Source organism: Ascaphus truei, chromosome 4, assembly GCF_040206685.1.
Source record: "Ascaphus truei isolate aAscTru1 chromosome 4, aAscTru1.hap1, whole genome shotgun sequence".
In the NCBI taxonomy this organism is placed as follows: domain Eukaryota; kingdom Metazoa; phylum Chordata; class Amphibia; order Anura; family Ascaphidae; genus Ascaphus; species Ascaphus truei.
In genome coordinates this window covers 695,245-709,389 of record NC_134486.1, presented here as the reverse complement: position 1 = coordinate 709,389, position 14,145 = coordinate 695,245, and the positions used below count along the sequence as shown (strand labels likewise).

The 14,145-nt window shown below is 44.0% G+C and overlaps 1 protein-coding gene across 14 annotated transcripts in view; it reads left to right on the top strand.

Annotated features, from left to right (window-relative positions):
- The window catches only part of LOC142492487 (uncharacterized), a 58,490-nt gene extending 54,190 nt beyond the window's left edge, over positions 1-4,300 (top strand). For 5 of the 14 annotated variants that reach the window (XM_075595134.1, XM_075595137.1, XM_075595136.1 and 2 more), the window contains one exon: positions 1,947-4,297. In XM_075595134.1, coding sequence (XP_075451249.1) covers positions 1,947-3,097 — 1,151 coding nt within the window. In that variant the 3' untranslated portion in view covers positions 3,098-4,297. Of the gene's footprint in view, positions 1-1,946 lie in introns of all 14 variants that reach the window. The other 9 variants (XM_075595128.1, XM_075595127.1, XM_075595138.1 and 6 more) reach the window with 3 other exon arrangements.
- The last annotated feature ends 9,845 nt before the right edge of the window (positions 4,301-14,145 follow it).

Here is a 14,145-nt window from a genome sequence, read left to right as displayed (position 1 = left end):
CTGGACCTTCACAGTGATCACTTATCACAACCCTCTAAGTTGTCTACAACGGGTGTCTGGGGAAAATGCAAAGCTGCTTCGCTGGAGTCTTGCTCTGCAAGAATTTGACTTTAGTATCCAGCACAGAAAAGGCAGCGAGCATTGCAATGCGGATGGACTCATGCCAGGTCAGTCCCAGTGAGCCAGCAGCCTCAAGAGGTGTCAGGCCAGTTCAACCGCGGGCGGGCGTAACAAACACTTCATCTTGAGGGGGGAGGTGTGATGGTGAGGGGGTAACAAGGCTCAATAATAAAGGTTAAGCTCACTTTGTTACCCCTGATCCGTGTGTAAAGGTCCTAGAGTGACCGCTTTTGAACCCAACTGTCGTGTATGCATCACTGCGACTGTGGATAAATTATGTGACAATTCAGTATGTTCTGTGTTTTGCCTTTCCAGGGCTGCTGGACAGCAGAGCTCGCAAGGCTGTGAGTTTGAGGGGGGGGGGTTGCGGAAAAACTTCAATCAGATTGTTGCTATGTAGCGGGGTTCCCGAGTTATGGGATACCCCAAAGATGTACCTGGGAATCTGGTAAGATTCTCGGGCACATTGAAGCACAGTACTCCGGAAAAGTCCTACCCTGGAAACGTTCTTGCGACTCACCGCCAGGGTTCCCTGCTTCAGCGCAAACTGGAAAAGTAAAGAGGGCATGGGGGATCAATGTATCCCAGAACGGTCCCGGGGTCTGTAGCATAAGATGGGATGCCCAGATCATCCCCAAGTCACCCTGAACCATGGTTCAGGGGATGCTCCAGCTATGTCCAAAAGCTGCAAGGGTTTTGTGTGAATACAGTTAAACTCAGGGTTGTGCCGTGTGCCAGGGATAAGGCTGGTGAGATTAGGGAACATATATTCTTATTGTATCCCTGACACCAAGTGGTTTCCACTTTTCTCCCCTCTTATTCTATGGATTATTCTTGAAATTAAGTGTTACCTGGGATACACATGAGGCAATACAATGTTCCCAGGCTTATTCTCAGCGAGTGTCTGATCTCCATCTTTGAACTTCTAACAGCTTCTGCTAATGACCAACTGCATTAAAAAGTAGTTAAGTTATGGTTACAGTCTTGCATTCTCGTGGGGGAAAGTAATATTACCCCAACATATGAAGTGCAGAAAGGCTGAACTCTGCATGCATGATGATCTTAACATACACCGACCATTCGCACTGCATCAAAGCTTTTATCCAGATTTGTAACAAGCTACATGTAGAATCGGAGATTTGGTCGCGGACATTTTGCCGCGACCATGTCTACGCCGGCGTTAAGTCGCCGAGGGACCCTTCACCGCACTCCGCTGCTGGACACTCAACCACAGGCCATTTCACCAATAAGGTAAATTAATTTAAGGGGATTTAGCAGGATGAGAATTGGGGTTAGGGGTCAAGGTTTTTAGGGTAGGGGATTAAGGTAAAGGGTTAAGGTTTGTAGGATAGGGTTTTAGGGTAGGGAGTTGCGTTTGTATTATGGGTTAAGATTAGGGGGGTTTAGGGTAAGGTTAGAGGCTTACTTTGGCGATGACGTGGTCGGTGAAGAGATGTCCTGGCGGCGAGGTGTGTGGCAGCTGAACACTGGTAGTGATTTAGTTGTGGCAAAACGTCCTAGACCAAGCTTTATCTGGAGCGCATTGTATTGCCCTCTTCAGCACACTGCCATTTATTGTAGGCCTTCCAAAACCTGGAGCGCATTGTATTGCCCTCTTCAGCACACTGCCATTTATTGTAGGCCTTCCAGAACCTGGAGCGCATTGTATTGCCCTCTTCAGCACACTGCCATTTATTGTAGGCCTTCCAGAATTCTTTCTGTTCCTTAAGTAGTTTTGTTCTGTTGTTTTTTCTATCTATGTACAGTATGATGTTTCTGTTTTATGCAGTAATAGGACAATGCTGATCTCAATTCTTTATCTGTAGGGAGCGAGCCTGTGCATGGGAGACAGGAAAGTGCCACAGAAGAAAACTCTGCAGAGGGTGCATACGAGGCAGACGGTCTGCTGTATCGTCCTCCAAAGCGTCGTAACCGCAGGACAAGGTGTGACCCAGTCAAAATGCCTAGAAGCCTGAGTGTAGAAGTTCCACTGCCTGGCAGAGCATTTGGGACCCTGCCGATTTCCAGCAATCAGCGGAAAAATCTGTTAAATTCTGGGCTTCTCCTAACAGGGTCTGAGAGTGAGGACAGTCCAGAGTCTACCATGACGGCCAACTCGTATATCTGCATTGAGTGTGGACAAAGCTTTACTTTCGAGGTGGATTTTCTAGAACATCTGAAAACGCACAGTCCTGTAAACCTGGAAGCAGATACTGAAGCTGCAGCAGGTAGTCATGGTGGTGAGAGTGACATCAAGATCCTTACTGTAGACCTGAAGAAAGCAGGGCGAGAGTTTATATGCATAGAGTGTGGGAAGACCTTTATTGGAAAGTCCAATCTTATTGTCCACCAGAGAACACACACAGGGGAGAAACCATATGGGTGCATGTTCTGTGGGAAACATTTTGGGAGAAGCTCCGTCCTTAGGAAGCATGAGAGAATCCACACCGGAGAGAAGCCGTATACTTGTCTTTACTGTGGGAAGCAGTTCAGTCAGAACTCTGGTCTGAAGAATCATGAGAGAATCCATACAGGGGAGAAACCTTATGCCTGCTTAGAGTGTGGGAGGCGCTTCAGCCAGAGTGCGGACCTAATGGTGCACTACCGAACCCACACCGGGGAGAAACCCTTTATATGTGTTGAGTGTGGAAACAGCTTTATTCGCAGCTCAGACCTTGTTATACACCAAAGAACTCACTCTGGGATTAAACCCTTCACATGCACAGAGTGTGGGAAGAGCTTTAGCCAGAGGTCCCAAATCATAAGGCACAGGCGGACCCACACAGGAGAGAGGCCATTTACTTGTGATGTGTGCAGGAAAAGCTTCATCCTCAGCTCCGAACTTAAGAAGCACCACAGGGTGCATACGGGGGAGAAGCCTTACAAGTGTAAGGAGTGTGGTAAATCCTTCCGCCACTGCTCCAACATGAGCCGACATCAGAAGATGCATTCGGAGGTGGAGGTCCTCATACTGTGAGCGGCAGCTTTTGAAATTCCTAGTGTCCGTTCCTTTCAATGTTAGTTTTACTTTGTATTTTTTTTTATGTCCTAGTTATTATCAAACAGCTTTGGTTCCCTCGTCCTACAGATTTCCAGAAATTCCCTTTTCAGTGGCCGAGACCTTTTTTGCTGTCTGACACAGGAAAAAGGGAACCGCCATGCGTAGACCGCACAATTATAGTCCCCTTTTCCCCAAGCTAATACATATTTAGAGGCTTGTTCATAAACAGCTAGTGCTGAATGCTATGTGCTTCTGAAACTCGTCCTATCAACTCTAGGCATGTGTTGGTTTAATCCCATTTACTGCAACTTAATGCAAAACACTTGACATCATTGAGAGTATGTTGTATGTATACAGAGCTATGTAGAATATACAGCTTGGTGCAATATGCGGAGCATTAATATTGCATGCTTCTCCAGCTTCAGGAGTAAAGCTTAGAGGGTTGGGCTGGACAAGCTGTAACTTGAATTTGTGCACAAAATGTTGAACATGCCTCTGTTTGACATGTCCAGGTATAATGAATTTGCTATCACTGATCCAGTTGTACGTAGACCTAATTGTTGGTTTTTGTGTTCACTATTTTCAATACTGGTCTTTCTGGCCTTCCCTCGTACTCTGCAAACCTGGTCGGGTTCTATGATCATTGGACCTATCTAGCTAGCTATGCAGAGCACTGGATAAGGCTTTGTGATTGCTGAATCTCTCTGATCTCATCTGATATAGCTCCATTTTCCTCCTTGAGAAGAACATTTCCATGTTTTGTACCTACCATCCTAGGATTTTGCTTTTTTTTTTTTGTACTATTACTTTACTGAGAATAAACAGTTAAGTGATTATAAATTAAACAGGAGTATGTTTTTGTATTGTGCTTCTTACGTGGTTCTGATTGGCATTGCATGGAGGTTGATGTAACAAAGTATTCTGGGTTTAGTGTTCTGAAATACACAGGCTCTATCATGGATTTATACAGGACATTGGGTTTATGATCTTTATCTCGAACAAAACATGCTGTCTAACTAAACAATACTCCCATTTCCTAAGATCAGTCACAAAAGAGCTTTTATAATGAAAAATACCATTTTGATTCTGCGTAAAAATGCCAGTGTTTTGTAGACTACAGTGACTTTTTGTAAGATGAACAAAAGATCTAAGCAAAACAATATTTTATGACGTAATAACTTATAACAATATTTTTCTACTTCTAACTTCTATGTAGGACTCCAGAAGCTCCACATCTGAGTGTTATGATCTCATGAGATTTGCATGTGATACATCACAAGATTGGTGTTACATGTGAACTGTTAGAATTCCAGCATCATGGCATTGAAGCAGCATGCACAAAACATTGGCGATGTACATAAGTAACAGGTAAGGGTGTGGAGATGTGGCATTGGATACCCGCGGGGAAGGATTTGCAGATACAGGAGATATCTGCGCTGCGGACTATGTTGGCACATTATAAATGATAAAAGGTTTGACATCTTTAATGGTTCTATCAAATAAGTTGAACAAAGGAAGAATTGCATATAATTTCCATTACTTGAGTTAAGATGGAATGTTTCCAAATGAAACATACTGTAATTGGCAAATGTGGCACTGAGTCTTTGTTTGCCTTCCTCTGGATCACTATAACTACAAAAATAGGATCTACTGTATCATCAATTAGGTTTTAACATGTTGAACTTGCCTGTAAAATATTTATTCTTTGTGGAGACCATAGGGAATAAAAAATACAATTTAAAATAAGGGTTTTTTATTTAAAAATGTCTGCTCTTCCCAATAAAAGATATCGGGCAGATATACTATACTCTACGTACTGGCGTGTCACAAGTGATCGAGTCTAGTATGAGTGAATGACGTCTTCTGGTGGTATTCAGTGGAGTGATATACAATAAGAAAATAACATGGTGTACCTTGTTTAATGCTGGATACAATAATTACGTAAAGCAGGGGTTGCACTCACTGTCACTGTCACGGGAGACCAGGCATTTACACTTTTTTTTTCTTCAACTTTGTATTTGTATTCATTTTTCTTCAACAGGCAACAGTACATAATGTGACCCGCAATATCTTTTTTTAGCTGCCCCTTTCATACCGGTTGATAAACACATAAGACAATGATGGGGGTAAGGATAACTGTGGGGGGCGAGAGGAGCCAAGCAAGCGGGTCGCTGGATTAACTTCTTTTGGTTGTAAGGTGAGCACTTCTGATTGTGTTCTTCCAAGAACCTGAAACTCCTGTGTCGCCTGTAGACTCCATGATTAAATCCTTCCCTTCCGTTGTGAACCCCCTATCTGTCCTGTCCGTTCCGGTCTCTTTTTTTATTTTATTTTTTTATTATTTTAAGTACAGATCATCAGTGAAGAACCCACTTACCTCAATCATAGCCAAACGGTAGCACCGTTCACCCCTGGGATCTGTCTGTGCCAACCATGGCAGCCAGACCTTTTGGAAATTTGGACCAGAGTCGTTAACCAAACTTGTTAACTTTTCCATCTGGCAGACAAACCAAATTCTATTCCGAATCTTTTCAATAAATGGAATTGCATTCTAGTTCCACAATGCTGCGGCCTCGCACCTCATGGCAGTCGCAAAATGTGCGATCAATTTGTTTCTAGCTCTGGTCGTTCCTTGCTTTGGTCTGTTTAACAAGAACAAACGGGGATCTAGCTGAATTACGAGGCCCAATATCCTCTGTAGCCAATTCCGAATTTGTTCCCATATCGGGGCCAGTCTGGGACAAGCCCACCGCATATGCAACAAGTCTCCCGGCTCTCCACATTGTCTAGGGCACAAGGGGGTGTAACCAGGTACGAATTTAGATAATTTTACTAGGTTGAGGTACCACCTCATTAATACCTTATGAGTTCTCCTTTAATATCGCACAGATGGAGATTTTCGCTGCTGCCTCAAATATCTTTGTCCAGTCTTCGTCTTCTATAGTCCTGCCTAAATCTGTTTCACACTGAGTCATGAAGCTAAGTTTCTGTTTGGGGTCTTTACCAGAACTGATCACCCTTCCGTATAGTGTAGAGATTAGTCCCCGCGCATCAGTTTCTCGCACGCAGAGCTTTTCAAAATTCATCAGGTTAGGATGAGTTGTGTGCTTGGTGTAAAATGCCTGGATCTGGGTGTACCTAAAAAATTCAGTGTTGGGAATGTCTTTTTCTGACTTACAATCTGTTCAAATGTTTTGATGGTGCTTCTACCCTCCAGATGTTTCAGTCTCTCAAACCCACCCTGTTTCCAGATCCCGAACACCCTCTCCTCTTGCCCTGGAGCAAAATCTGGATTTCCATACAGTGGAGTCATTAGGGAATGCCTCGAAGTCAGAGAGCATCTAACTAAATTTTGTGAGCTCCCAAACTGCGAGTGAGTTGAGCATTGAGGACCGTGGTTTACTTAATAATTTTAGTCTAGATTTAGGGTAGCAAATTAGGTTGTGGATCTCCAGGTGGTGCATAGTTCGCTCTCTAGTTCCACCCATCCGCGCCTTCCCGGGTCTGTATGCCATTGAATAATTTGGCTTAATTGGGCCGCTCTATAATATGAGAACAAGCAAGGTACCGCTAGCCTGCCATTTTCTCTGGATCTTTGTAAGATTTTTGCCTTTATTCGTGCTTTTCTATTTCTCCATATAAATGTAAAGATCTGTGATTGCATATCAATAATATCCGATTGGACTATGGGTATAGGCAACGTCTGAAATAGGTATAATAGCCTGGGCAGAAGATTCATCTTAACGCGGTAAATTCTCAAAATCCACAAGATTCCGAACGAGGTCCGTTCCTTCAGCTCTTTTCTCAAGGACTGCAAGAGTTTAGGATAATTTGCCTTTATATAGTGATTTCACATTCTTTGTCGGGTTCACACCCAGGTATTTAATAGCTTTGGGTTGCCAATTGAAATTGATCTCTAATAATTTTTCAGTGTCCTTTGGTAAATTCAAGCTAAGGGACACCGATTTAGCTTGATTTATTTTGAACCCTGCCATGTCATTACATTTTCCTAAAAGGTCCAAAAGGTTGGGTAGAGAGGTGAGAGGCCGCGACAATGTCAAAATGATATCGTCCGCATATAGTGTTGCTTTATGTGACTGCGACTAAATCTGGATTCCAGATATATCTCGATTGTTCCTTATTTGGGAAGCCCTGCCTTGTGCCACTCTTAATTCTAAAAAGTCCCGACGGGAAATCTTGGTGCATTACCTTTGCGGTAGGCTCCTCCTATAATGCTTTGATTGACCTTGCTATCTTGCTTCCGAACCCAAACTCCCCCAGCGTGGCATCCAGGTATGACCAGTCTATTCTGTCAAAGGCTTTTTCCGCATCTAAGCTTAAAATGATCCCGGGGATCTTGTTGGTGTTAATATATTCAATTATATCTATGACCCTTCTGGTGTTATCAGCCGCTTGTCTATCTTTTATAAATCCAACTTGATCAGAGTGAATCAGCCTGGGAAGAATAGTGCTCAATCTGTTGGCTAGCATTTTTGCGTATATTTTAACATCCGAATTAATTAATGAGATTGGCCTGTATCTTTGACCATTTGTTTCGTCTGTGCCCTGTTTATAAATCACAGAGATGGACGCCTGGAGCATCTGGTCCGGGAACGGAGCCCCCGTTAGGACCGCATTAAACATCCTGAGCATATGAGGGGCCAGAACTCCTATGAATTTTTTATAGTTTTTTTTTTAACTACTTCAAGTAGTTCTTCCGCTGAGAACTCTTTCTCTAGGAACTCTTGCTCCAACCCACCTAACCTCGGCATATCCGAGCCTGTGATAAACTGCTCTAATGCTTTACTCGTTATTGTGTTGTGTTTTACATTTTGCCCGTCATATAACTTTTCATAGTATGCCTTAAGCTCTTTGACTATATGCATGAGATTGTATGTTACTCCTCCCTGTTGAGTCCTAATCGATTGTATAGTATAATTTTGCTGTCTGTTGCGGATCTTATTTGCTAGCATGGTATCTGGCTTGTTTGATTTTTCAAAAAAAGTCCTCCTTGTCCAACTCGGCGTTCTCTCCGCCTGGTAGGTGAGGAGCAGGTTAAGTTCAATTGTTTTATCCTTTAACTCCTGCAATATTTCCCCTCTACATGTTCTGTTATGGAGGATAGAGAGCTCATGAAGCTTCCCTTTCAGTTGATTTATCTTTGCGCCTCTCTTTTTCTTCCTGCCCGCCGCTATATTTATCAGGATCCCCCTAAGTGTGGTATTGTGAGCCTCCCACAACATCGTGTGTGACTCCACACTGCCTTTGTTGATGACAAAAAAAAGCTGTGGAATCTCTTCCTTGATCGTTTGAGCTATATCTGGGATCTTGATTATGGATTCATTAAGTTTCCAATTTGCTCCCCGGCTAGCCAGTCTAATTTGAGAGCACCTTACCTCTATAGGTGCATGATCCGACTGTGAAATATCATATATCCCTGAATAGGAGATATCCCTGAATTGGATATGAAGAAATAATCAATTCTGCTATAGCTGTCGTGTGGATGTGAATAAAATGTGAACCCGCCTTCATCTGCGTGTTGCTCCATCCAAATATCAACTAATTGCCTTTCTTTTAACCCAGTGAGAAGCGCCACCTTCCCTTCGCTCATGCCTCTCTTTCTCTGTGATGTTGTATCTAATGACGGGTCTATGGATTTATTAAAATCCCCCGCTATTATAATGTTGGCCTCTGCTATTTTGTTTAGTGTGGAGAAAAAAGTGTGGAAGAATTGTAGTCGTTCCCACAAGGGGGATATACATTTGCCAATGTGAGGCAGCTGTCCTGAAGTGTGCCTGTCACCATTAAATCTCTGCCCTCTTTGTCTTTCCTTATTTTGTTCACTTTAAAGGGTATTATTATGTATCAGTATGGCTACTCCCCTTTTCTTTTCCTTTGCCGATGACAGGTGAAAGATTCTGAAATTTTTATCTAGGAATTTCGGAGAGTTTGTTTCACAGAAGTGTGTTTCCTGTAAAAACAGGACATCTCTCTTTTTTTTTGTATTCCGTGAAAGCTACCCTTTGTTTTTGTGGGCTATTAAAGCCCTTAACATTATGCAAGATGAAATTCATTGCCATTTATATCTTTCTTTGAACCCTATAACCCAAAGGATACTCGCCCCTCCACGCCACCCTGAGCTCCCGGTCTTTTTCTTCCTTACTCCGCTCGGCTCTACCTTCTCGCCCCCTCGGTCAGGGCATGGGATGAAATAGGAAACGCACACTAGGTTGGACAGGGGATTGAGACCTGGCTCACTCAGTCTGACTCTGCTCTGGAAGCTGCCCTCTCTTATGGTGGCCTTTCCTTCTCCCACACTCTGCGCCCTGATGGCAGGGGTGGAGGCGTGGGGCTCCTGCTCTCCTCTCTGCCGTTACCGAACCCTTCCTATTCCTCCCTCTCTTGCTTTTCCCTCCTTTGAGGTTCACACAGTCCAGATCTTCTCTCCTCTCCTTGTCCATGTGGCGGTCATCTATCGCCCACCTTCCTCTACTCATCCCCCTTCTGCCTTTCTCACTTTGAATCCTGGCTCTCTTTCTTTCTCTCCTCAGACTCCCCTGTTCTTCTCCTTGGGGACTTCAACTACCACATTGATGACCCCTCTCTCCCTTGGGCTTCCCGCTTTCTCTCTCTAACCTCTTCTTTTGGCCTTCAACAGTGGACTGAAGCCAGCACCCACAAGGATGGACACTACCTAGACCTGGTTTTCACTAAAAACTTATCTCTCTCCGATTTCTCCATTTTCCCTTTTCCTCTCCCTGACCATCACCTAATCTCATTTTCTCTCTCTCGCTTCTCTCCATCTCCATCTCCCCTCGTTTTTGCAGAAACCTGCGCTCTATTAACCGATCAGCTCTTGATTCCACTTTACGCTCCTCCCTCTCCTCTCTCCGTTCTGCTTCAGACCCTGACAACCTGGTCAGGAACTATAACTCTGCCTTATCTTCCTCTCTTGATCTTCATGCCCCACTTTCTCTCTGCCGTCCTCACCCTTTTAACCACAGACCCTGGCTAAACTCCCACACACGCATGCTGCGTTCCTCCACTCGTTCCTCTGAACGCCTCTGGAGGAAATCTCATACGCTCGCAGACTTCATTCGCTACAAATTTATGCTGTCCTGTTTCAACTCTGCCCTCTCTCAGGCTAAACAAACCTACTTTTCATCACTAATCAACACACACAAGTCTAACCCACGCCGACTCTTTTCTGTCTTTGACTCTGTACTCAGACCACCCTCGGCTGCCTCCTCCTTCTTCCTCCATCTCACCTCAGGACTTTGCTGACTTTTTTAAGGAAAATGTGGAATACATACGTCAGAACATCCATCTGTTGCCTCCTCCCATCCCACACTGCTTCCCAACTCTCCTCCTGCCTTTCTTGACTCTTTTTCCGCTATCTCGGAGGAGGATGTGTCACTGCTGATCTCCTCTTCTCCCTCTACCACTTGCCCTCTTGACCCCATTCCCTCCCATCTCCTAAAACCTCTTGCTCCTTCTATAATCCCTATTCTCACACAGATCTTTAACTCTTCCCTCTACTCTGGTACCATTCCATCCTCCAAGCATGCAACCGTTCTACCATTACTCAAAAACAGCAAGCTTGACCCTACCTGTCCTTCTAACTTTCGACCTGTCTCCCTCCTGCCTTTTGCCTCCAAACTCCTTGAACGTCTTGTATTCTCTCGATTTGCTACATTTTCTCAACACCTATTCTCTCTACAATCTGGCTTCCGCACTGCTCACTCTACTGAAACAGCCCTCACTAAAATAACTGACGACCTCCATGCTGCCAAAGACAGAGGTCATTACACTCTGCTCATATTACTCGACTTCTCTGCAGCATTCGACACCATGGACTACACTCTTCTCCTTCACATTCTCCATACTCTTGATATTCGGAATAAAGCTCTATCCTGGATCTCATCCTACTGTACCTCTCCCATCGTACTTTGTGTCTCTTTTGCTAACACCTCCTCCTCTATTGATCTCTCTGTGGGGGTACCCCAGGGCTCTGTCCTGGGACCCCTTCTCTTTTCTCTTTACACACTCTCTTGGTGACCTAATCACATCTTTTGGGTTTAAATATAATCTCTATGCTGACACACAAATTTACCTTTCAACCCCTGACCTTACACCTGCTGTACAGACCAAAGTTTCTGAATACCTCTCTGGAATATCATCCTGGATGGCCATCCGCCGACTGAAACTTAACATGGCAAAAACACAGCTCCTTATACTTCCTCCCAAACCTGGCCCTACTACCTCCTTCCACATTACTATTGGAAATACGATCATTCACCCAATAGCCCAAGCACGCTGCCTAGGGGTTACACTTGATTCCTCTCTCTCTCCTCTCATATTCAAAACGTTTCTAAAACTTGTCGCTTTTTCCTCCGCAATATCACAAAGATTCGCTCTTTCCTCTGTTACTCGACTGCTAAAACTCTGACTCAGGCCCTCATTCTCTCACGTCTCGATTACTGCAACCTCCTGGAATCCGGCCTTCCTGCCTCTCACCTGTCTCCCATACAATCTATCCTAAACGCTGCTGCCAGAATAACTGTACTCTTTCCTAAATCTGTCTCCGCATCTCCCCTCCTGAAATCCCTCTCCTGGCTTCCGATCAAATCCCGCATCTCACACTCAATTCTCCTCCTCACTTTTAAAGCTTTACATTCTTCTGCCCCTCCTTACATCTGAGCCCTAATTTCTCGCTATGCACCATCCCGACTCTTGCGTTCTTCTCAAGGATGTCTTCTTTCTACCCCCTTTGTATCTAAAGCTCTCTCCCGCCTTAAACCTTTCTCACTTTCTGCCCCGCACCTCTGGAATGCCCTTCCCCTCAATACCCGACTAGCACCCCCTCTATCCACCTTTAAGACCCACCTTAAGACACATCTGCTTAAAGAAGCATATGAATAGCACTGGATAATCCTGGACACATGATACATAAAGCTTGGCCCCCTGCAGACGCACTTACTAGAATTCCCTCCTACTGTCTCTGTACGTTCTCCCTACCTACCAATTAGATTGTAAGCTCCTCGGAGCAGGGACTCCTCTTCCTTAATGTTACCTTTATGTCTGAAGCACTTATTCCCATTACCTGTTATTTATATTGTTATTTATATGATTATATGATATGATTACGTGTAATACTGCTGTGAAGCGCTATGTACATTTATGGCGCTATATAAATAAAGACATACAATACAATAGGGGGAAAAAGACAGACATACAACAACCAAACTTCTGAGTGCCTATGCTGGTCCAACGGGACCTTGGCACCCTTGCCCGAGGGATGTTCCCCGGTCCCATAGAGTATAGGGACTTTGGCAGCGAGACCGGTGTGGCCAGTCTTGCTGGGCAGGCAGCCTGCAACAACCGTCAGGATGGTGACAAACCCGCTCAGCTCCCGACCTAACTTCAAATAAAGCTGGTGTAACACCCTTTTCAACCTCCCCTAACTCAGTAACTGTAATAAACTTAGTATGGCTCTTTTCTCAGTTCCCTCATGGTTTTTTGCTTACTCTTCCCTTGTACCTTATTTTTTCAATTCTTCTTTGCTCCCCTCTCTGTGGTTTACTGCTCTCCAATCTTTTTAATCTCCGTTCTTCTGATTCTATTCCCTTCCTGACGTCACTTCCCTCCTCTCCCCCTCGATCCGCCCCCGTCCCTCTCCTCCTTCCTCCCTCTTCAGCAGTCCGCAGATGTCCGCTCTCTCTGCCAGCATGCTTTCTCATTTATTTGTACACACTCGCCCTCTCATGCATTCTCACTCACGTACACATTCAGCTCTGCCCATTTGGACCAGTGGGAGCTGCAATATTGTCTTCAGTCTTCTTCCCTCTCCTTCCTGAAAATTGCCTCAGCGTCACCTTCGACCTTTGGATCCGGGTCACCGCGTCTCTTCCTTTGCCTTCCCGCCAATCCTGCACGTGGAAGCATCCATCTTTTAAAGCATGTTGTTTCTTTTTCCTCTTTTCTGCGTTTTTCCTCCTTCGCAGCGGATGATCTGTAAGATCTGGACCAGGATTTTGTTTGGATTTTTTACCAGGGAGTCATTGTAAGCTGGTATCTTCCCCCATAGAGCCATGGACTGCTTGAAACATAAATGCAAACATGCCCCTTTAAGGGTTTAACTAGATAATTGACCTTGGGAGTCAATCGTAACTTAGTCTCATCGTTCCTTTGCAGAGATGCCCACTTTCCTCCAGCTCTCTTCAGGGGAGGATCTCCATTCTGGCTAGTAAGTAGATTCGTCTGTTATTCCTAAGTCCTTCAAGAATTTAGCAGACCCAGATGTTTCTCTTATTATGTGTGTCCTACCATTTTTTATTACTTGGAGAGCGAACGGGAAGAAACAAAGGGACAAATAGGGTTCTATCTTTGGACCCTGTGTTGGGTGCTCAAATGTCGTCAAAACCTAAGATTGTATATAAAAAAGCTCAAAATCTTAAAGGAATAATAGCCCCATGTCAACTGAAGTCCATTTCCAGTCATAAGGGCACATTGAGATCTTATTTGGATTTAAAGGGCAATTTTAAATGTAGCGAATGTAAAATATGCCCAAATCTGCTGAACAAAAAAGATGTTTCTTTCACTACAAAACGGAGTTTTAAAATTAATCATTTTATAAATTGTTCCACTACCTATGTGGTTTATGTACTCCAGTGTAAATGTGGGTTACAGTACATAGGCAAAACAAAAAGGTGCATGAAAGTTCGGGTAATGGAACATATGAGAAACATTAAAAATGTGCAAAAATTAATTGACAAAACATGTGCCCTTAACCCATCTTTTAAAGCATTTTCATGACAGCCATCAGTGTGACCCAAGTGGCATTTCTTTTATGGGCATTGAAGTTATCACTGTTTATCAGCGTTTAGGCAACAGAGATTTGCGTTTAATTAGAAGGGAACAATTGTGGATTTATACCATGCAAACTAGATTTCCGCATGGTCTTAATAATTATATAGAATTGGTTCCCTTCCTTAAAGAATAAATCATTAGGTGAACAATCTGGG